This window comes from Lonchura striata, chromosome 2, assembly GCF_046129695.1.
Source record: "Lonchura striata isolate bLonStr1 chromosome 2, bLonStr1.mat, whole genome shotgun sequence".
NCBI lineage: Eukaryota > Metazoa > Chordata > Aves > Passeriformes > Estrildidae > Lonchura > Lonchura striata.
The window spans coordinates 26793379-26816771 of NC_134604.1; the positions used below are offsets into that span (position 1 = coordinate 26793379).

Below are 23393 nucleotides of genomic sequence, written 5' to 3' on the forward strand. Positions count from 1 at the left end.
AGCCCATGGCACTCAGTACCACGCCCGGTCTGTCCTTACACGCCTCCGGAGACGGAGACTCCACCACCTCCCTGGGCAGTCCATTGCAATGTCTACATTTCTATTCATCTCTCCCTGACCAATTTAAAGTGGAGACAATTTAAAGCAGTCGGGTGCTCACCGAGGAGACGACACGGGGTGCAGTTCAGCAGCCACCCCATCCTTCTCCCTCCTCACCCACAGCGGTGGCCACTGGGGGGCGGGTTGAGACTACATCTCCCAGCATGCCGCGCGGCAGCACGGCTCGGTCGGGGCCCGCCCTGCCCCGCTCTGCATTCTGGGAGCTGTAGTCTCGCCGGAAGGCGGGCGGGGGAGGGCGGGCGCTGCGCCTGTGCCACAGCGAGCCCGTGCGCTGGCCCGGGGCTCCGAGCGGGGTGGTTTTGGCCAGCTCCTTCCTTCCTGCAGCTCGCATCGGGAACGGGAGGTCTGGCTCTCGGCGTCCTGATGAACCCAGCTAGGGGAGCACGCTGCCGCCTCAGAAAGTTGGCGGAGAAGGAGGCGGTCTGCCCGGCGATGTAGCCCTGAGCGTGGCACGGCAGCCCTGGAAGGCAGCTCAAGTCCTCACCGCCCTGATCCCGGAGCATGGGCTAAAACCATGTTCCTCTCGCGTATGGAAAGCCACTGTTTCCTGCTGTTTGTGTTTGTCTTCCAAGCGATCTTTATCCTGATCCTGTACCGAGGCGGACCGTCGCGCGTGTTCCGCGGGATTGTGGAGCCGCCCGGGGCGGGGGATTACTCGAAGCCGCACGATGTGTACGCGAACCTCAGCCTGCTCACCCGCGCCCCGCGGCGCGCCGCCGCGCGCTCCTGCTCGGCGCTCTCCCCGCTCCTGGGTACGTACGGGCGGGCGCTGGGAAAGCCGCGTTGTCACACCCCGGGCCCCTCTCAGGTGGGGCTTCTTCAGGCTTTGGAACAGGTGTGCTCGTGTGCGCAACACTGACAGCATTTCCTCGTGGTAACAACCCGTGTTGTTTTTATTGCTGTGTGAGGAAAAGTGTTTTACTATAAATTTCCAGTATTGAGAGTTTGGTTACACAGATGTCAAGATTGTAGAGCAAGAGTGCAAACAGCATGGTAATATATCAAGTTAGTAATGCTTTTTTTTTTTTTTTTTTTCTTGGCAGTCCTGTGTAAAATGACCCAACGATTCAGAAACTGATAATATTGAGCTCTGACTATAACTCCTGGGTTCTTTGTCTTAGCCTTATATCAAGCCTGTAGTTCAATATAAATTGATTAATTGACTTGAAATCAGCTTAAGGAGGATGGCACCTTGCTCTTCATGGTGATCTTCTAGTCTATGATTGTTACGCATCCTTTAGGCTTAGAAACTTCTCTGTTAGACTTAAAAGTCAGGTCACAAGTTATTTTGTATTCACAGCAGAACCAAACCAGAGCTGATCTTAGGAGCAGTGTTCATCCAGCTGTTGCAGTACTAAAACACTCCATAAATTTTAAGTCAATACAAAGTCAAACCTATAAAGCAGGTGTGTTGCTAGTAAAGTGATGGTGCTGCTCAGGCAGTAGTGAATCCCTTTGGCACAGCCAGCCATGAATGGATTAAGTTCCATCAGCATACACTTACAGCTGGTTTGGGGCCATCACCTTCTTCGAGTACTGTGTAGTAAGTTACTCTTGTAGCTTTTTCCATATTGCACAGGTTTCTGCATGTCTAAATGTTGTATACACCTAGCCCTGGACTGCTGTTCTGGGAACGCTGATCACTACACATGGAGCCCATTAGGAGCAAATGGTTGAGCATGGTTCATGTGGAAGTTCTGTGGGAAACCAGTGCTCTTGTGTCAAGTTCTCCAGACTTAGGTTGGAGAGCTCTGCTGGGACCCTTTGGATGAGCCTGCTCAGACTGCAATCTTTGTAATGATGCTTGTTCTTTTGAGATGTTTTCTTCCTTCCCATGTTGCTTGCAATTAAATTAAATACAGGATGTATGATGAAATTATAAGGTAGCTTTGAGTGTGTGTTTCAGCATTTCCTCAGAAATGGCTCTACTAAATCCTGAAATCCTGATAGCACAGAGCCTTTTTGGGTGTCATGGCCTCAGTGCACTGCAGCCCATTCAGTTCTGGAAAGCTACAACTCCTTCCTTCAGGCTGAATTGTTTTATTTGAAAAAGCACAGCAGAAACGTGACTGCACCTAATTTGTCTCCACTACTGACGAAAGTCCTCTCTCCTAAAGAGTCAAAGGAGACAGCTTTAGTGTCAAAAAGCAAGAACCAAACAATTCTGCAGCTTGCCTGCAAACCATCAGATAAGTAAAAGTAGTGACATGTACAGAGGAGGCAAATGCAGAGTAAAATTACACTAATCTGTGCTCTTAGAGCTGGAAATCTTTTTAAGAACTCTTCTTCTGCCCATCACTGAGAGTAGGGGATCGTCCTGCAGGCGGTTCTTCAGAGCTAAAATGGAAACATGATGTTAGTCACAGACAGAAACAAACAGTAAGCTGGCTGGGAGAAAAAAAAGCCAACCACGAGGCAAAGTAACCATGTAAGCTTTGCTGTTTGAAAATACTGAGTTGAGCATATGAGCCATTGTTGAAGTGAAACACAAATAATTTGGAGCCCTGATACAAATTCAGCTTAAGAAAAATGAGGTCTCTTCTTCAGCTTAACTTTTACTCAGTGGTATTTCCCTGTAAATATAGGATGTAAATTATCCCTTCTATCACTGCATGCCAGCCTCTTCTGGGTGTTTTGCTTTTTTCTTAACTGAGAAGCATGCTGTTTTCTGAGGGAGTTGTCCCTTCTTTTGTATGTGATGGGCCTATATGAATTGAGATATAAATACTTTATAAATGTCTTGAATAGTTGTTGCCATCATCTCTCATGAGGCTGATGTTTCTTGGAAGCATTATATTGCAGAGAGCAATGCCTTTTAATATTAATTTCATAAACTCTATTAAATGAGATTTCAAATCAATTCTTGAGGACTCAGCCTCCTGTTCAGAGCTGGTAATAAGTCACTGTGCCCACTCTAAAGTGTGTTAAAGTACCTGGAAGGATGCCAAATGGCTTAAATGGTTTCTGCATCAGGCTTTTATGAAGTGCAGCACTTTTTCCATTTATATATGTAGTAGATCATTTTGATAACTGTTTGAATGTTAATCAGCTTGCAGCTCATCTGTCTATTTCCTGTCTCCTGAATCTGCAGCAACTTGGTTCTTCCAGGGCTGTGAAGTTAGAATTAAAATATAACTGCTAATCATCTCTGCCTTAGAGGAGCTAGACTTCTGCTGACTAGTGGTACTTTCAAACACCTAGTACTGTGCACTGAGCATTTTGTGACCAGCAACTTGAAAAGCATTGCAGGTATTCAGTGTCTTCACTAATATTGTGAATAAATTACTCGAGTTTCCTCAAAGGTTAAAGTTTCTACTCAAATAACCCGTTGCCTGTTTCTTCCTCCTCTGTTTTTAGAAAAAGTGAAGTGTTTGTGAGCCAGGGTTATACTTTGTTAAACATAACTAAATAGTTCAAAAACTGACTTCTTCACATTTCATGCAAGATGTCTTTTTTCAGTTCATCTTTTCTTCTCACTAGGAAAAAGTTTGGTGCTAGAAGAATTTGCTTTATTTTATTATTTCTGGTTTGGTTTAAAGGGGTACCTTCCTTCATGCATGGCATGGGCTGAACAAACTGGCTTGGCCCTCAAGGACTTTAATAGCTGAAAGTTCTGTCTATAACTCTGCTGTTTATAATTTGCTCATGCTATGGAAGGATTTTTTTCCAAGCCCTTCTTATAGTAGTTACTGCCTTTCATTCCCATCTGTCATAACCTTTTCATGAGCAGGACCATCTGTTGTATTAAGTAGCTCCTGCTATATTTTCTAATGCTGCCAGAATTTCTTATCTTGGATTGAAAGAGAAATAAAAAGATGTCGGTGCTGAATGCTAAGATTTATTTTCAGGTGCCATTGAGGCAGCCTTGTATTCTATCATTAGAAACTGATGCTTAAATGAAAGTTGTTGGTCTGATTTTTTTTTTCCCCAAGCCCTGGTAGAATTGCATGAATATGACTCTGTTAAATGTAGTGTGTGGTGCTGCAAGTTATCTGAGTACATCCTTCACCCATGCTCCTGTAGGTTCATCTTGTGTAAGTTCTGGTTATTCTGATTTGGCTTGGTAATTACAGCTGCAAACTCTAAATACCCAGCAGGGAGTTCAGAAGTCCTGTAGTTACTTTCATAAGGTGGGATAGATATGGTCAAAGTCAGTGGTCACCTGTCAGGCAAGTATGTTGCCTAGGAAGTGGCACCAGTTGACAACACATGGAATTGAGACCTACCTCTGTACACTGAAGTTTCATATTCATTAAATGCCCTCTGTGTGATGGTACAGGCACAGAAACATCTTTGGAACCAGGCCATGGAAAAACTGTTTGGACACTTCAGGGTGTTAATTCTGTACCCTGCCTCAACAGGGATCCTGTGCTTCCTAGTATGTGTAAGATGGCTTTTTTCCTCCTTTTCCAAGGCTATGCTTTGGCAGCTTTATTTATCCCTCTTTGGTCCAGCCTGCAAGTGCTCTGTTCACATTTGGGATTTAATTGGATTAGACTGCATTAGCCTTTTGTTAGTTGGACAGCAGGGAGACATGAAAGCCAGAATGTAGCTTGTAGCCAAGGAGTGTAGGGCAGCCAGAGGTTTTGGGGATGTAAGTCACACTGATTTTTTTTTTTTTTTTTTTTTTCTTCCCTTGTCATATTCCAGATTGAGTTTCTGTGCTGATTTGTTTGAGGTGTGGAGCCAGGCAGCATGGGAGGACACTATATCTTGAAAAAACTGGAAAATGCAAATGTTAACACTCCTGAATGGTATGCTTGAGTATGGAAGGAGAGGACAGGAGTGAAGCTATTCACATTATCTTACTCATACCCTTACATTCAAATTAAGATCTTATTTTTTCTGGAATTTAAAGATTGTTGCTGCAGAATCTTACTCTGTAATACAGAGTCCAAATTGTTTCATAGAAAACAAAACCCTGCCTTTGTGGGAGAATAAAAGGGATTAATTCCCTTTCTTATTTTTTCCTTAGAGCAGTGATCTTTAGTTGAAATCCCTGAATATAATACTTCTTTAGCAAGCTCCAGCTGTCATCATATCAGTGGTTAATGGTGCTTTAGGTTGAAAGATCTGATAATCAGCAAGTCCATTAATCTAAACAGCAGCATAAACTACAGGTTGATAACATTGTTGGACTGAAACGTGGAAGTCTTAAAGGTGGAAAGTGAAACTGCATGCACAGAGATAGGATATACCACCATGAAATGTTCACTGTAAATGTGACCCAGGTTCATAGCCCACACAATGATTCTCTGAAGAAGCACTCTTCTGTTTCAGGTACAAATATACAGTGATGTAATCTGCTTTCCTGCTGCAGGTAATGCACTGAAAATCAAATTCTCCTTTATTTTAAATAGTTGGAGAAGGACTGAAAAGTGATATTTAAGAGTCAGCTATTGCAAAATCTTGCTGACAAGCAAAAGTCAGGCATTCTCTTTAAAAGCAAACTAACAAACCAATGAACAAAACCCACGCAGTGGGATTCAGACCAGATGTTTCTGACAGCATGAGAAATGGGATCAGTGGCTCTTCAGGCTGACCTTCAGGATATGCCATTTGTGTGTTCCTTGAGGAAGGAAAGGAGGCACTTATCAAATACAGGTTTGCCCATCAGAAATGTGAGTTGTACCAGTTTCCTTATGGTAGTAAAATGTTCCCTGGCTCAGAATGGACACTTTGAATTTTATTGCAAATTTAGTCCTTAAGCCTTGTTACTGCTCTAAAAAATCTGCAGCCAACCAATCAACCAAACCCAAAAAACCCAAACCCCCCCCAAACCAGTGGAGGGATGTTGATTCCTTCTGTGTCAGTTAAACAGGATGTGGGCGTGGACAGGCTCAATTTTTTTGTTTGCTTTTGTTAGAATTGTAGCAAAGATTTGAATATAGGATGAAATGAAAGAAGTATATTCTTGACTCACTTGCTCATTTAGTCTTAAAACACCCCTGTACCTTCTCCTGCTCAAATGAAAGTTCCTAAACACCAAGCCTAAATACTTGCTGTCATGCTTCATTATCAGAACGTTTTTGAGACAATAATTTTTCAGTTGTTTAAGAGGGAGTCTCACTTACAAGATACTGAAAATCTGATTTAAGACAGCCATAGTGTTAATTATCACCTTGGAAAGAAAAGAAGATCATGTTTATAGCTGTTAAAAAGAAAATCAACTACAAACTTGCCTTGCAGACTTCTAGTGCAGAAAACCATTTTGCCCTTGGTAGCACAGCCTGCAAAGAATTTTTGAATGGACCTGATGTTTGAAATTGCCAGCTTCTAATTATGATCTGGGTGAAAGTTTTTCCTTAGTTCATTTAAGCATTGCATGGTAAAATTCTGCATCTGTGTTTTATTTTCTTAAAAGGTCACAGTTGTAGAAAACCATTAAGACACACTGATTTATGTATAAATACAAGACTTCTGCTACTTCTGGAAGCTTTTCTCACTATCCAGGACAGGCATTTAGATAATTGTAGAATTTGTTTGTTTATATTGTAACAATGAGGTTTGTGTTAAAAAGGGTATTGACACTTTATCTGGATTCTTTTTCACTTATGACTTGTCAGTATTTTTCCATCTGAAGAATGGAAGAATTAATGTAAAAATGCCGGTTTTTTTTTAATTAGGCAGAAACTCTAAGATATCCAATATATTTTGTATTTAAAAACAAAGTGCTGAGTAGAAGAATAGTAATATATTGTTTCTTTTGCTATCCTGTGCCTGTTCCTGAGAATATAACATCTTTCTTCTTTCTCTGTTGTCATCTGCTTCTCTCAACATTTTGAAGTACTGCCTGCTTATCACAGTGTATAAAATGAAATAATACAGTAAATTCAGCCATTGTGGCATGTGATTATAACATCAAATAGAACTTGAAATGCTTTTAAAGGTAGAGCTGATATTTTCTAAAGCATTTCTATCCATCCAGGCTTTAAACTGTTTCTCACCTGGCCTGCTGAATATCCACTTGCACATCTTTGTCCTTGAATCTCTTCTGAAAGAGGTTTAGAGAAATTTTCCAAATGGGTAGCAAAAGCAGATGTGTCTGTTCATCTTGAATAATTTCCAACGCTGTTTCTTTAAGATAATCCATTTATTCAAGGATCTCATCTAAGCAACACAAGACTGCCGTAGGCAGCCTGTCCCAGGGAGAAGCAGCTGTGCAGCAGTCCAGTGAGACTTGGTGGCCATGCCAGGACTTGGGATGCCTGGCAGGCAGTGTGTCCTCCTGCTGCTCAGCTGGCCACCTCTCCCTGCTCCACAGCAAGTGGAGGGACACGTGGCCAGCAGGCAGCAGTGAAATTTATCATGGAGCCACCTCTGTATGGGTGTGGGAATCCAGGGCTTCCCTCTGGCTGCCCTGGAAGGCCTGGGACCCTGGCAGGGGGTCAGGAACCCCCCTGGACAGAGCCCTCAGAGACACTGTCTGTGATCTCTGTCCATGGAAAAGTGTTTTCAATCTTACAGGATGAATTACAAGCTCTGAGTGTTTGATAGAAGTAATAATTAAGTGTGGCATGGGTGCAAAAGTAAAATTTCAGGATTCTACATTAGGTGTCCAAAGGGGACAAGATGGAGGAAATTGGGTGTGTCTTGTCCTTTTTCTCCTTCTTCATGCCCTCCATGTTTCACTGTAGTGTTGGCATTTTTCTATTGGTTCAGGCTGGGGACACACTGTTCAACGTAGGTGACAGATATTGTCACATTATTGTAAATATAGCACAGGTAGTTTCTGGTATTTAATGTTTGTAACATCCCACTGAGGGCAGAGCCCCACACGCTGCCCTGCAGGACAGACCTGTGGCAGGGCAGCAGAACATGTTAGAGATAAGCAAGAATAAACAACCTTGAAAACAGCACAGACGGATTATGGCTTCTTCTTTGACAACAGGGCAGAAAGACAGAGACTTTTTACAGTCTCAGAATCATCAATACCTCAGATTCCGACACCTGGGTGTTGTTAACTCTCCTCTGGTGTTACAGTAAAAAACAGAACCCCGACCGGGAAGAAATGATGATGTCTGGCTCAGAAGGCTGAAGGATAGCTTTATTAAAACTATTCTATATTACATTAATATACTATTTAAAGAGATACTATCCTATTCTACATACTTACTTCTTACTTACCTAACTAACAAACTTGTGACTCTCTGCTGAGAGTCTGAGGCACAGCTGGATCCGATTGGTCATTGAACCCAAACAACCTTCACCAAATCCAATCAAGCAACCACTTCAGGTAAACAATCTCCATACCAAATTCCACATGGGGAAAACAAAGATGCAGAAATAAAAATTGTTTTCTCTTCTCTCTGTGCTTCTTCTGAGAGACAGAATTACGTTGCTCTGTCCAGAGAATGTGAATGTCACATGGTGGGGCTGCTGTCTGAAAGAGCAAATGTGGGTCGCTGATCTCATAGGTCTGAAAAAAGGTGGAGAAGGTCACTGATCTTACTACTTCTTTTTTCTGTGTCTCCTTACAGTTGGTCCATTAACCATCAGCTTCAGGGTGCTCCCCAGTGAAAGGATGATCATGAAAAGAAATCCTTTTGTTCAGTCTGGTGGCCACTACAAGCCACCTCACTGCTTTGCCCGCTACAAATCCGCCATCCTTGTGCCCTACAGGAACCAGGAGAAGCACCTTCGCCATCTTCTCTACTACATCCATCCCTTCCTGCAGCGCCAGCAGCTCAGTTACACTATCTACCTGATTCAGCAGGTAAATCCAAGTTAAATGTGCCTGCTGGGAAGCTCAGCTACACCACTTAAGGGATGGGTTCTGAAGAAGAAATGTGGAAATACTGTTTTATGCATGGGCTGCTAGCTGCTAGGAGGTCACATAGCTGTCCCACCTCCATGACTGCTAATGACTGAAATACCGTACCACTTGTCAAGATCATCATTCTGCTATTAATTGGTTCTGTTGAGGTTTTTTTTTCCTGGGGGTATAAATTTGTCACTAAGTGGTTATGCTGGTTTGAAAGTAAACCAGCAGAAATGAATCCCCACAAAATCTTGAGAAAGATTTCAGGTCAGAATTACAACTTAATAGAAAAATTACAATAAATGCATTAATACAAAAACACTGGTTTAAAGTGACAAAGTCAGAGTATAGCCTGTCCCCCTGTTGGTGAGGTTGGTGGTCACAGTCTGATTAAGTGATGGCTGCAGTGTCAAAAACAGTGGTCCTGTAGAAGGTCTGGTCCTCCTCTGGGTCCCTCGAGCATTGGTGGTGTCCCAAATCCCCAGATTGAGATTAAATTGGGTCAGGTTCAGGTGGTACCTCCCCCAGAGCAGGAGTTCCACAATGGAGTGATGCAGCCCTATGAGGGACAGGGTATTTTTGGAGTCCTTGGTGGTTGTTGCTGCCAGATGTTCTGCTGGTGCTGAGTTTGTGATGGCCCCTTAGCAGAGACCTTTCAGGATGGGTGGGACTGTTGCTTCATGGGAGGGAGGTACCACAGCTGAGTCACCGCTGTGAAGAAAAAGAAACATTATTCTGCCTTGCAGGGTTGCCTCTTTTTTCCTTATGTAGCACCCAGCTGAAGCCTGAGGGATGGCTGTGCACTGGGCAGCTGCTGCAAACAACCCTTCATTAAGAGTTTGTCCCAAAGTGATGTAGAGGAAAGTAGAATACAGAATTTGGTTACACCTCACAGTAGTACTTTCATTTTGTAACCCAGGACAGTGGTAACTTGTATTTTCCTCTTTTTGAGATTTGCATGTGGTTTGTCTGTAGTTTGTCAGTGTGACTACTGAGCAAAACCTGGAAAATAAATGCTGAAGTGCAGCTGTATATTCTTAGTCTGTATCAAATACAAACATGTGGCTTGGCTCTGCTGTCGGGCAGCCTGTGCAGGTCAGGCAGCTTTTTGTACCTGACATGGACTGGTGTTGCAAAAGATCAGTGGCAAGGGAGCAAGTTTTGGATCCATCTGTTAAAACCAGTATTGGGAGGGCAAAGAAGCTTTTTTGTTGGACCAAGGTCTTTTTCTCATTTGCAAGTTTTGGTAAACAATAGGGCAAAAGTGTTGCTGTGCAAATGTGCACCTGAGGATTGGCTTATGGATCTCTTGAAAGTCTGCCTTCTTCAGGTGCCAACAGTGCACAGCCCCTGGCACAGCAAAGCTGACAACTGCTGAGAATGTTGTGAAGAGGATGGCTGACATTCAAAGCTGGGAGCATAGAATTTGCAGCCAGCATGGATTCATTCATTTGAATAAGGCTTTTGGACTAAAACAAATTTTTACTGAGTTATCTACCATCATCTTTGTTGTTTCGGTGAAGAAACTTAGGTTTTCTTTTCCAGGCAGGGACCGGTTCATTTAACCGAGCAAAGCTGCTTAATGTTGGTGTCCGGGAAGCCATGAAGGATGAAGAGTGGGACTGCCTTGTCCTACATGATATTGACCTGGTGCCTGAGAATGACTATAACCTGTACATTTGTGATGAATATTATCCCAAGCATATGGCCAGTGCCATGGATAAGTTTCAGTACACGTAAGTGCCTCCATTTGCTTTCTGTGGATGTATTCCAGTTGGTTGACTTTGTGTTAGCAAGTACGGGTGGGAACAGTGAAAGACACAACCTTTGTGAGGTTTTCTGTGTGTTAGTTTTGCAGTAGTTACTTCCTAGAAAAGGATATTTTTGACCCGAGCATGCAATCTTGAATGTTTCCTTGCCTGTAGTTCCCTGTTCCACAGTTAGCTCTGCTTGGTAAATGACTGGCAGGTTTCTGTTTGACTTTCCTTCAAGAAAAAAATATAAGGTGGGAATATTGGATTATGTGGAATATAATGTGGTAGGATACAGGTACTTCAAACTGATCCAAGATACAAATTTTGAAACTAATTTTACTTTGGTCAGTTTTGGGAGAAGGTGGTGGGAAACAATGAGGGGAATGGAACATGATAGGAATTACACTGGGTTTACTGTTTTGGGGTTTGGCATTGTCATGTGAGTGCCTGCAAGTATGCAATTTATGTATGTGTGACTTGGATCACGCTGTTAGTTGTGGAGGACAGGCATTAGCCTTCAATAGTGTACTCTGTTTTTTGTTGGTTGGGTTTTTTTGGAGGGTGGTGTTTGTTTGCCTGTTTGTTTTCTCTTTTAGTCTGCCATACAAGTCCTTTTTTGGGGGTGTGTCTGCTATGACTCCAGAACATTACATGAAGATGAATGGGTTTCCCAACACGTACTGGGGCGATGGTGGTGAAAATGATGACATTGCTACAAGGTACCAGTGCACAGGACAGACTTGAAATGGATCTAAGCTGGCAAGTGAAGCATAGCAGAACCCTAGGAAAGGAACCAACGACATTGTTCCTTAATGTGCTTGCAGTGCCATTGAAATCCCAAATGCTGTTGGTATTGGGAATGCTTAATGTTGGAATATGCTCAGAACCTGTGAATCTAATCACTATGCTGGGAAAACAAAGCTTTCTCATTTCTGGGGAGCAGAATGTTATTTCACATTCTTGTGCCTTCAGTGCAAGGGGTTATAACCACTTGCAGGTGACAAGTGCCTCCACTGATGTTGACAGTCCCAGGGAGGGAAGGAATCTGCAAGGTTGTTGAATAAGAAGGTACTTAACTAATTCTCAGACAGTTGGGAATTTAAGTTAAGTGCATTTAGGTTGCTCCAACTGTTACCTAATCACTGATACTTGGGATTAAGGAACACAAGGAATTCTATCTTTTGTCTGCAGTGCTGGGTGATGGAGGAGCCTGTGTACCAGTGTGAGTCAGTGACAGAAAGAGTTGATGGTTTTTCTTGTACTTTGGTTGCCATGGCAGCAGCATTCTATAGATGAGTTTAGTTCCAGGTGCTCTGCCTAATGTGAATTCTTCAAGTACAGAATCATGGCTGCAGCTTCTTTATTCATCTTTGGAATTGCACTGTGCACCTTTATGATCCAGCACTGAGGCAGGCTCATGGGGAGTTTATAAAACTAAACTGACCATGGAAGCTTTGTTATTTTTATCTTACATAATGTGACAAGTTACAGGAGTTTTTTTCAAAGCAGTATTCATCTGGGAATTGAAAGCCAGATTTTCTAATATAGAATTCCTCCTTTGCCTTTCAGAGAAAGCAAACTAAAAGGTTGTATGGTTGTTTAGAGAGTCAGCATTTATGAAAGGAATAGAATGCCAGGAAATAGATCTTTACATCAAGTACTACAATGCTGGGTGTATTCAGCTGTTCTTAGTATAGTTTAGGCATCTAATTTGGTTTTTGGTACCCGGGGTAGAGTCATACCAGTTATGCATAGAAATGCACTTCCTTGAAGAGAATCCTGGAAGGCAAGTGAATTATATAGCTCCCAGAATAGCCCTTTCTGGAAGGGAATTAGGGCCTATGTTTTCACAGAAAACTCACACTAACGATTAGCAATGTTTTGGCCCAGATACATGGAGGCTGTGGACAATGCCTGTTAATGATTTATTCACATTCTGAAGTCTCAGCCTGCAGAAGTTAGGAATGAACTGGCTGTTCTTCAATGACCAGCTGGGATCTGGATTTTAGGTGCTCAAGCATTCCTTGCCATGTAGCAAAAAAATTAATTAATTTCTTTTTTTATTTTTACATTTTAATGTCCAGTTTTAAAAAATTCTGTGTAAAGATGATTTTTTTTTTCTGGGATACTGCTTATTTAAAGCAGAGTTAATGAAAAAAACTGCCAGCTGCTACTTATAGTCACCAGACTGCAGTACTCTCTAACACAAGTTGTAGCAGATACCAGGATCTACATTTTATTAGAAGAAAACACTATTCTAATTGGAGCCACTCGTGTGTTAACATTTTCAACTACAGGAAAGTCTCCTGGACTCTTCTTAACAGTAAATGAATGTATTAACAATTCAGTTTTAGTCTTATTTGCAATGCAAAACCTAACAGCAAAGCTAGTTTAGTGTACTTGCTTTTTTGTCTCTATGATAAAATGTGCCATAAGCTTATGTTCAGAAAACAAGAAACTGTCTACAACTCCGTGTGAAATAATGGAACTATAACACTGTCAGTGAAGTGTTACAATCATCTGATGGCTCTAGCCTAACAGATATTTTCAATTCTGTAGCCTTTCAGCTTTATCACATTCCTGCTGTATCAGATCCCGATGGAATGCAGTCAAATGCTGCAAACATGCCAGTTAGATAACCTCAACTGAGCAAACATTCATTCTTACATTCACAGGAATTTTCTCTGCCTAAGGGCTGTCCTGTGATAACAGAGGTTTGGTAGCCCTAGCACTATTGAAGACACTCTTTATTGGCAAAGTAACATAGGTGCTATCAGCAGTGGGCTGCAAGTTGCTTGAAAGTCACCCAAAATGCTGGGCTTAGAAGCTCTGTTCTGGAATTCTGAGCCTTCAGTTCCTCTTCTCTTATCTAACTGTACTGCAGCCGAGTTTACATATGTTTGTCTGGTGCCTGTATTTATGCCTAATCTTTTATGAACCACTCTAATCAGGCCATCTGAATGAATGGCACTTCTCAAAGAACAGAGAGGCTTAATCTGTTTTTGAAACTCAGAACTGGCTTCCTTTCAGAAACTGCAAGTTTGAGATCTTTGGTTTTTGTTTTTTTTTTTCCTTAAAATTTAGGGGATGGACCTCTAGGCAAAAAGCTCTGCTTTTAGGAGGAAGTGGAATAATGCTCATTAGTCAGATTCAGGGGAACTGCTTTTGAATGCTCTGTATGTTGTAGTTCATTCCCTGCTTGCTTTAATCCCCCTGTGCCCTGTCAAAGTGCGCTGCAGCTGGGAGCTTTCTAGCCTAAGCCTGGCCTAGAGCCTGCTAGAGAAGATCATGTGGCCCTGTGCTGCTTCTGCCCTCTGTTTTTATTGGATTAGCACTGAAAATTATCTCTGACCATAAGCCTGGAAGTGGCATCTCTATGCCCAAGCAAACAGTTTTGTATGTTGTTTTAAAGGATTCACTTGGCAGGAATGAAAATAGTCCGGACATCACCTCACCTTGGACGCTACCGAGTGATGGACTACAACGAAGAGACAGAGATCCAGGAGCCTTGGAGGAGGTACCTGGTGGGGCTGGGGGCGACTCTGGGCCTTGTGGCAGCTTGGCTGTTGCTGTCATCTTCCCCAGCACAGGCTACATATGCCTCATGGCACTGCTGCTTTTTCTGCTTTAGGAAGGCTATTTAAAAGCAGCCCCCAGTCAGTTTCAACTGAATCATTCAGTTCCTGTCTTCACACTTGAAGGGTTTTTTCTAGTTTCCTGTCTTTCCTTCCTATTGTGAAGGACACATGCCAGCTAGCACATCAGATTTAAACATTAAATTGTACAAGGAGTAAAACTTAAAGAAAAAAATACTGCTTGCCTTAAAAATAGGGAGATTCCAGTTTGAAGAGGCACTGTGTTACAAGTTCCCAATATTAAAACCTTGCTATTCAGTCTGTGTGGAGTTACAAGGTGCCATTAAAATAGTGGAAGGCAATATTCTAGTTTGAAGACATGAGAAAGGTGCTGTGAGAGACTTTATCAAAGACTGTTTTATATAGAAGAGCTGGAGGAGGGTGTTGGGTCAAGTATGGTAGAGGCTTCTCATAGCAGCAGTGCAAATTTCTCTTTATCATCTCAAAACTCAGGTTTCCATAACAACCCTGTCAAAAACCTACCTACAGCAGCCTATGTACACCGTGGCTGCAAACTTCTGCGTTGCACTCCCAGCTCTCTCTAAGCTGCTGACAGCTTCTTGGTTTTTGGAGACTCTAGCTGCCACCTCGCTGGTCTCCCTCTCTGATCAGGGTCCAGTCCGAATCATTCTCCTTGTTTGGAATACGCAATGTGAACTCCCTCTAATCTGTTCAGACTGTATCATGGGAAGAATTGTCTCGGGGCTTTTCTGCCCTCTGAAGACACTTTCTTTTGCAGCTTCAGCTGCAAATGTTACCTTCTTTCTTCTAACTGTATGTATTCTTCCTCCCTCAGGCCTCCTTCCCAACACAACACCAGAAAAACATGGAAAGCCGATGGAATGAATACATTACAGTTCAGGCTCATTTCCAGGATTAAGCATCCTCTCTATACCAAGATCACTGTGGACATTGGATATGTTCCTCCATTTTCTTAAGAGGCTGAAAACAAAAGCAGAGGCTGGGTGCCACATGAGCATTCAGCCAATCCCTCCTTTTCCTGTGGTGTCTGCCCCACCTGAGATTAACCCTTTTGCCTTTCACTTTTCTCCAAAATGTTCTGGATTTAGAAGAGGCTCTAGGAACAGGGTACGATGGCTACTAAACAGTCTGTGGCTTACTGTAAAAATTGTCCAAGTCACTGTAAAACAGACTCCTGAGCCATATCTCTGTGACAGTAAGCCAATCCAAGCTTTCTGGAACCTTTGTTCAGTAGCTGGATAGCTCTGTCCTGCTTTGTACTTAAGTGTTAATTGGGATGCAAGCCATTCTGTCAGAGTGGCCTCTGACGTGTTGTATTTTGAGAAGGTGTTAAAGCCATTTACAGTTCTATAAATATCTTTTGTGAATTTGAGTAATATACATGGAGTTATGTGTTTGGCTTAAGAGTTTTATAGAATACTGTAATAAAAAAGAAAGTTGCCCTGAAACCAGACAAACCAGAGTTTAAATCCCCGATTTTTTTTTTTTCTGACCCAAACTGCCACTGTTGAAATTATTTTATTGTAGCTGCAAGTAATGCAGACTGAGTGGGACCTGAGGCTGTCACCTAGTCTGACCTCCTGCTCAGAGCAGGGAAATTAATCTACCACTACAGCTGTTGCTCAGACATTAAGTATCATTCAAGGCTGAGCTGCCTTCAATATATAATACTTCTGAGAAATTAAATACTAGTTTTTCCTTGAAGCCAAAACATGTCAACAGTGGAGCTGTGACCCTGGCAGGAAAGCACTTGTACTTACCTAACTGTGAGACTGACACAGTAAGCCCAAACCCTTGCCCTTCCTGTAAACTTACTTTCTCTGCCAACTCAATCTATAGCACTGTCTGCCAGGTGCAGTTATTTTGAGTGTGACACAGGGTATTTTGGCTTGTTACTTGAAGATACAAAAACTCCATCATTGAAAAGCTGCATCTGTGCCACTATAATTACAAATGTTTAGTTTCAGTCTTATCCACAATTGGAATAGTCCTAAAATAAACTCTGCCAAGCCTGGCTTCACATCAACATGTAAAGACAGTTAAATACAATGCAGTAAATGCAGTGCTCTGCTCAAAACTTTGCACAAATGCAGCAGCACAGTGGAACAGCTGGTTATCCACAGCCTTTCACCTGTTTCTTAAGCAAGACTCACAGATGATAATGGCCTGGGAATGTATACAAGTACACACTCTTCCACCAGTGTGGTCCAAAGCATTAAAGTATGTGGAGTGGAATTTCTCCCCCTCCAACACAGCTGGCCACTGCCTTTCCTTCTTGATCCCTGGAGAGTAAGAGGCAGCCTGCTGCAGAATGAGATTGATCACTGCCACGGGACATGGCAGCAGTCGCTCAGCAGGGGACACCGTGGTGCAAAGGATGAGACACTCTGGAGTTCAGTGGACTGCATTTATTGAGAAATTTGTAACATCTCCTTACCCATTACCATTACTGCCCTTCCCTCACACATGAGCAGTTTTTCCTTAGGCCAGAAAAAATTAACTTTTCTCATCAAGTTTGTAGCTCTTGAAGACTTATTGTGCTTTTAATGAGACCACAAATAGCTCTAGAAAGAGTTGCAAAACCAAGTATTTTTTCAGGGATTTGGTTCAAGTCCTTGGACCAGCCCAAACAAGGACACATTTTCTAATGTCCCAGCAAAAAGTGCATAGAAGAACACAAGGACCTGTCCCTTGGGTAAGTCTGTAACTCCTCAGAAAAGGAGGACTTGGATAAGTCCTCACAAAAGGAAACTCTCAACCGCCCAATGAAATGCTGTGAAGGAACACTTTACTTGCTCCTGTTATACTGAAGGACTCTTCCAAGCAGGTGCTGGAGGTCATCTGCTCTAACAGCAGCCACAAAGGAGATCTGTTGCCATTCCTGTAACCTGGGAGGTGCTGCCCCCTATGAGACCTTGGGCTGCACGCTGAAGTCCACCGTGATGTTGCTGTACAGCGGGTTGTGTTCCACAGAGAGCAGTTTATAGGAACAGGAATTCAGCCCGTCTGTCTTCCATGTTCTAGAGACCTGACGGAGAAGCTTCATCCTGAGGACAAAAAGAAGAAAAATCTTCACGGATGTGCACAGGAGTTTTGAGCTCTTTCCCAATGGTAGTAAATTTGGAAGCAAAGCTACTGCTATTTTTTATCTACTGGAAATACAAAGTCCTGTTCCTGTTTCCAGCACAATCATATATGGGGAGAAAAATTCTTTGGCTCAATCTCTGAAATCATGTTTAAATCATACCTATGTAAGTGTAATTTTGGAAGTTTCTAGAGAACACCACCCAGTCAGTTCTAGGAAGATCTCATGTTGAGAAAACAGCTACTAGCTGTGAACAGTGTTGTCATGGGGTGGGTGTTCCCCAGAGCCTCTGGGTACCACAAAAAGCCTGTTTGGCCTGGAGCAAAGAACTTGTCCCCCAGGTGCCTGGCTCAGCCACAGACCATGACAGAACAAACCTGTTCTTGACCCACCTCTCTTGATTCTCCTCATTACCATGGTCACGGTTGTGGAAGATCATCGTGTACCTGGCCACATCAGCAGGTGGCCTCACCACTTTCATCTTCTGCATCTCAACCCTGCAAGAAGGAGTAAGAAGTGTTGTGAGGAAGACAACACCTATAAACCAGCTGTTAACGAAAAGACCCAACAATTGGAGGCTTCATTTCTTGTAGATGCTGTGGAAGCAACTACAGAGTTGTAAAAGCTCATCTGCATCTCTTTCACAACCCATTTTGCAAGAGAAATGAGGCTCAGAGTTGCATTCCTGGAGAACAGATCTGGGGGGGGGGGGGGGGTGACAGATACATCTTTCTTTTGAACAGAAGCAGGTAACTACAGTAGAGATGTAGAGCTTTAAGCACACATTATACAACAGAGCACATTTATATCAGTATTGACTGGACTACTGTGTACTCCCTGTAGCAAGTCTCCACATGTTCTGCAACAAGTTAATCTCAACCCCTGCAATAAAACCCCTATACTTGCTAGTTCTCCAAAAATAAATTAAAAGCTTGTTTTCTTTTTTAGTAGCTGCCAGACAGCTGCAAAACTCTTATTTGTTCATATTAAGAGAATTTCTCTGAGAACAATGCCAGAAGCACTGAGCCCTGTGCACAGATTTAAATGTCTGACATCAGACATTTAAATACTGATACACACCCCACTGCTCGCTAGTTGGAGCTTTTGACCCTACATATATCTGTGGAGCACAGCTTTGCCCTGACAGCAGAAAGGAAGAAACTTTTTAACAAGGGAATTAAGGAATAGTCCACCTCTTTGCTAGTTACTCATCAGCTGAAAGAGAACTAGGAAACCAAGATTTGAAAAAATTGAGCCCCTTAGAGATTTCCATGACTTTGTAGCAGTAAATTATCAAAGAATTACAACAAATGATCTGAAGAATTTCTCTGTGATACATGCCTTAGGAGGGGCCCCAAGCGAGACCATCACGTTTGTTCTAGAGGCAGATCAGCAGAATATGAGAGTCCCCAGCCCCGAATTCTGAAAGCACCGAAGGGATGCTGCCATCTGCTGACTTCCCTCGGGAGGGCACCAAGGATCTCTGCACAAAAACCCCAGACAGCAAGCTTGCCATTACCTACCCCTGCAAACTCGGTCACCAGCCAAGCCCAAGGCACAAGCCAAGTGCAGCTGCATAGCACACACTGGGTCAGGACTTGGTTTCCCACCAAGACCTCAAGAGCTGCAAAGTTACAAAGTGCCACACAAAGGCATCACTTATTTCCAACCCCTTTCAAATGTCACAGAGACCCTCTGTGCAAATCCCTCAAGACCCTCAAGTAAATCTTGTTGTCCTGCTGCCCATGGGAATATTTGAAACAACTATCACCCATGGGAAGCCAGGGGATAAAATAGCACCAAGCCACCCCCTAAACTATAAAAATCAGCTCCCAGGAGGTCATAGAGAACTTGGTGTGTCTAGGCAGGAGTAAGAAGGAAAAAATAGTTGTGGTTAAGGGACAGAAATCCATACCTGAAGCAGACCTTTCAGATTTCTTCAGACAGAGCTGACCGATCTGCTGAACTGACACTGAGAAACACTTTTCATTTGGAAGTTCCTAACTTCTAACACATTTTTATCCCCTGTGTATTTACATAACATCACCAGGGATAGAAATTTTATGTCAGTGAAATGTATGTTTGCATATTACAGCAACCGAAAAGGATAACAAGTTAAAAATGACAGAGTATAAACCAAGTTACAAACTGATAGGTTCTGCCAGCAGAGCTTGTGGAGTTGTGGGTTCTTATCTGCTGTTTGCTTGTGGCTTTTTCTGCATTTACTAATAGCAATGCAGGATTAGAGATTTATTCCTAAGCAAAGGGCAAAAGATCAACATAAATTTTGGTTGACTTCTTTGTCCCACTAAACCTCTCCAGCCAACAGGTTTTTCCTACTTTGACAGGTACATCTGCAAAATGAATTTTCACAAGAGCAAAGGGCTTATACATATATGTGTAACCTTTCTAAAATTCAAGTTATTTGCTATCTTTCCTATAATCAACACTACACAAATACAAACTAAGCCCTACTTGGAGTAAATCCAGTAGTCAAAAATGCAAAACACCCAGTCCCACCAAAACACTCCCACATTCTAGCAAAGCACTGGAACTCCATACATTTGTGCTTCTCTGGCAAACCACATTCCAGACTTCAATTATAACCAATTTCCAAGTAAGAATAAAACTGCTGTGTGTCTGAGACGAAACCAAACCAACCCAACCAAATAACTTAACCCACACCCCAAAAGTGGTGTGAGGAAGAGGACTGGGCATCAGACATACCTAACCCTTGCAAAGAGGAAACTGCTCACAGAACTGCATCTTGGACTTCACATCGCCACTGCAGTACTGTTCAGTGCTGTTCTGAGTGAAGGCCCCTGGGGTGTTTTGCTCTTGGAGGCTTAGTGTGAAATTGGGTCAATTTTTAAAATTTCTTAAAACTAGGTCTTCCTTGTTTACCTGATTCGAAGGTCATCATCTTCTCCACCCCAACCCCAGTAGTTGTTAGAAAATCCATTCACTTTGGAAAACTGATCTCTTGTAAGAGCAGTTACACCTCCAAAATATCCCCGGTACCGTAACCTAGATGTACAAGAAGAGAGAATGAAAAATTAAACATCAAATTTCATCAAAAATGAAAACATCACCCTGATACTCCAGATCTAGACTTGTCTTTCACAGGGTTAAGGGTGCACAGATCCACAAAGCCAGTCCTGCTCTCTTCCTCTTTTCACAAAAAGATGGTTATTTGCTTTAGGCCAGAAAAAGTTACCTCTCCAACTGAGAGAACAGAGTCTTATTCAGAAGCTTCTCTCTCTTTACACAATTCCCCTGCCAGACAAGTAGATACTTCCTTTCAGGGACTCTCAGGTATAGAAAAGCAACAAAGCTATGCACTAATGTAGTGGAAGCTCTGCAATAACAACAGCAAGCCACTGATTATCTCAGAGCTGAATCTGAAAAACTTGGAAAGAAATCAGCTCACAGGCAAAGGCACACGTGCTACTGGATATTGCAATAGCAATTCCAAGGTAAGGTACAGCGTAAGTTACTTAGTAACCCAATGTAACAGAGCTCAGCTCTAAAGATTAATTTCTAACTTTTACCTTCCTCATTCTCAAAAATGCATCTACTTTAAATGTCTTAGACCATTCTGCTAATTGCTTTCTACACTACAATACAGCCTCTACAGAGGTGATGGGCACATGGCTGCAGATTACATTTGTACATGTATGTGAATCTAAATAGATTAACCAATTGCCAGGGCTAGGAAGTAGTCATTATGGCACTGGACATGCCAGACAGTGCTTATTGTTATTTCTGGCTTACCATGAACATAATTTTAAAAACAACAAAGGAGAAAATAAATCAATGCAAGATCCTCAACACAACCTCCCTCGAGACTATTTTTCCTGGCTGATTTTTGCTCACAGCATCACAGAGGAATTTTGAATGTCAAAGGGACCCCTGGAGATCACATAATCCAACCCCTCTGCTCAGAGCAACGTCTGCTGGAGCAACTTGCTGAGGAACATGTTCTGTCAGATTCTGAGCATCTCCAAGGATGGAGATTCCACAAGCTCTATGGGAAGCCTGTTTTGTATTTGACCATACTCACAATAAAAAAGAACTTTTTTCATGTATTTAAGTGGAATTTCCTGTGTTTTAGTTTGTGCCCATTACCACTTGCCTTTCACTGAGAAGGGTCTGGCTCCAGACTCTCTACTCTCTTTCATCAGGTATGTATACACGTTTCCAAAATCTCCCTCTGCCTTCTCTGTGCTAAACAGTCCTAGCACACTCAGCCTCCCTCACATGTCAGATGCTGCATTCCCTTAATCACGTTCTCAGGCTCTCCTCAGAGAGAGTCCAGTGTGTCCCACAACTGGACACAGTACTCCAGGTGTCATCTCCTTGGTGCTGAGTAGAAGGGAACAATTGCCTCCCTCAATCTGCTGGTAACTCCCCCCACAAGATGCCTCTGGCCTCTGTCACAAGGGCACACTGCTGGCCCAAGGTCCTTTCTGGTAAAACTGCTTTCCAGACAGTTGCTGCACCAGCAGCTAGTGGTCACAGAGTTATTTGTCTCCAGGTGCAGGACACTGCATTTCCCTTTGTTGAACTTCCCTGTTCAGATTCCTGCTGGCCACATTCTCCAGCCTGACAAAGGCCCTGCTACATAAACCAACCCTGTGAAATTTGTGTCTTCTGAAAACCTGCTGAAGGTGCAATCTGCTGCATCTTCTAGGTTACTGAAGACTCTAACTAGTACCAGCCTCAGTATCAAACTCTGGTGTAAAGCACTAGTGACTGACCTCCAGCTGGACTTTGCTCTACTGATAAGAACCCTTTGAGCCCAGCAGTTCTGGCAGTTTTAGCCCATCTCACTGTCCACTTACCAGTCCATACTTCATCACTTTGTCAGTGGAGCCATTATGGGAGACAGTGTTGAAAGCCTTCCTAAGATAAACATTATCCACTACTACACCCTCATGCAAGCTAGTCAAATCAGAGAAGGCTATCAGCTTGGTCAAGCCTGACTTATGAACAGATTTGTTCTGCCTCCTTTATCTCCCCCCGTGGTAGAGACAAGCCACAAGGTAGAGGAAGTTCCATTAAGTTTTAATTACACATTACTACCTTGAGACTTCTGTCATGGATACTCCAGAGGAATGCAGTAAACAAATGGAATGGACAGCAAGGAGGTCCCACAAACAGGAACAGCAGGACAGAGCCCTCCCCAGCCCTGCTTTCAGGACAGTCACCACCAGGACCACATCCCATTCCAGCAGCATGACAGTATGGGAACTGACTTCCCATGCACACACCCCACTGCTCGCTTATTCACCCCATAATTCCCCTACACCACTGCAGAGGCAGACACCAAAGGAGCCAGAGCTGGGGTGCACTGGGAGAAGTAGGGGCAGCAGGACGAGGGGAGGATTCTCCTCCCCTACTCAGCCCTAGAGAGCCCACATCTGGAATGCTGTGTTCAGTTCTGGTCTCCACAGTTCAAGAAAGACAAGGAACTGCTGGAGAGGGTCCAGCAGAGGCCACAAGGATGATGAGGAGTCTGGAGCATCTCTCTTATGAGAGGAGGCTGCGGGAGCTGGGCTTGTTTAATCTGGAGAAGACTGAGAGGGGATTTCATCAATGCAAATAAATACCAGCAAGGTGGGTGCCAAGGGGATGGTGCCAGGCCCTTGAATGGTTTCCACTGACAGGATGAAGATTAATGGCCATAAACTAAAGTACAAAAAGTTCCACCTAGACATAAGGAAGTACTTCTTTCCATGGAGGGTGGCAGAGCACTAGTACAGGCTAGTACAGGGAAGTTGCCTCTCTGGAGGCATTCCAAACCCATTTGAGTTCCTGTGTCACCTGTCTAGGTGACCCTGCCATGGCATAGGGGTTGGACTGGATGATTCCCAGAGGTCCCTTCCAACCCCATCCATTCTGTGATCCTGTAACCAGGGCAGTGCTGGTTACTCACTCAACCCTCCTCAGGCAGCACAGAACTGGCAGGGCCAGGCATAACTTGCTCCCAGCTGACATCACCTGCAAAAATGCATCTCTGTAACAACTCCTGTAACCATCCTTCCCTGAGGACA

The 23393-nt window shown here is 43.1% G+C and overlaps 2 protein-coding genes across 4 annotated transcripts in view; one reads left to right on the forward strand and one right to left on the reverse strand.

Annotated features, from left to right (window-relative positions):
* The first annotated feature begins 350 nt into the window (after positions 1-350).
* Positions 351-15632, forward strand: B4GALT3 (beta-1,4-galactosyltransferase 3). Its single transcript, XM_021549206.2, has 6 exons — positions 351-872; positions 8601-8836; positions 10427-10617; positions 11232-11354; positions 14048-14152; positions 15067-15632. Exons 1-6 carry the CDS (start codon positions 635-637, stop codon positions 15206-15208), a joined length of 1035 nt encoding a protein of 344 aa, XP_021404881.1. The 5' UTR covers positions 351-634; the 3' UTR covers positions 15209-15632.
* Positions 15633-16645: 1013 nt separating this feature from the next.
* B4GALT4 (beta-1,4-galactosyltransferase 4) overlaps positions 16646-23393 on the reverse strand; it is a 28060-nt gene continuing 21312 nt past the window's right edge. For all 3 annotated transcript variants that reach the window (XM_021549204.2, XM_021549203.3, XM_077781240.1), the window contains 3 exons: positions 20242-20364; positions 17730-17834; positions 16646-17299 (listed from right to left, as the gene is read on the reverse strand). In XM_021549204.2, the coding sequence (XP_021404879.2) occupies positions 17158-17299; positions 17730-17834; positions 20242-20364 (370 nt within the window). In that variant the 3' untranslated portion in view covers positions 16646-17157. The remainder of the gene's footprint in view (positions 17300-17729; positions 17835-20241; positions 20365-23393) is intronic.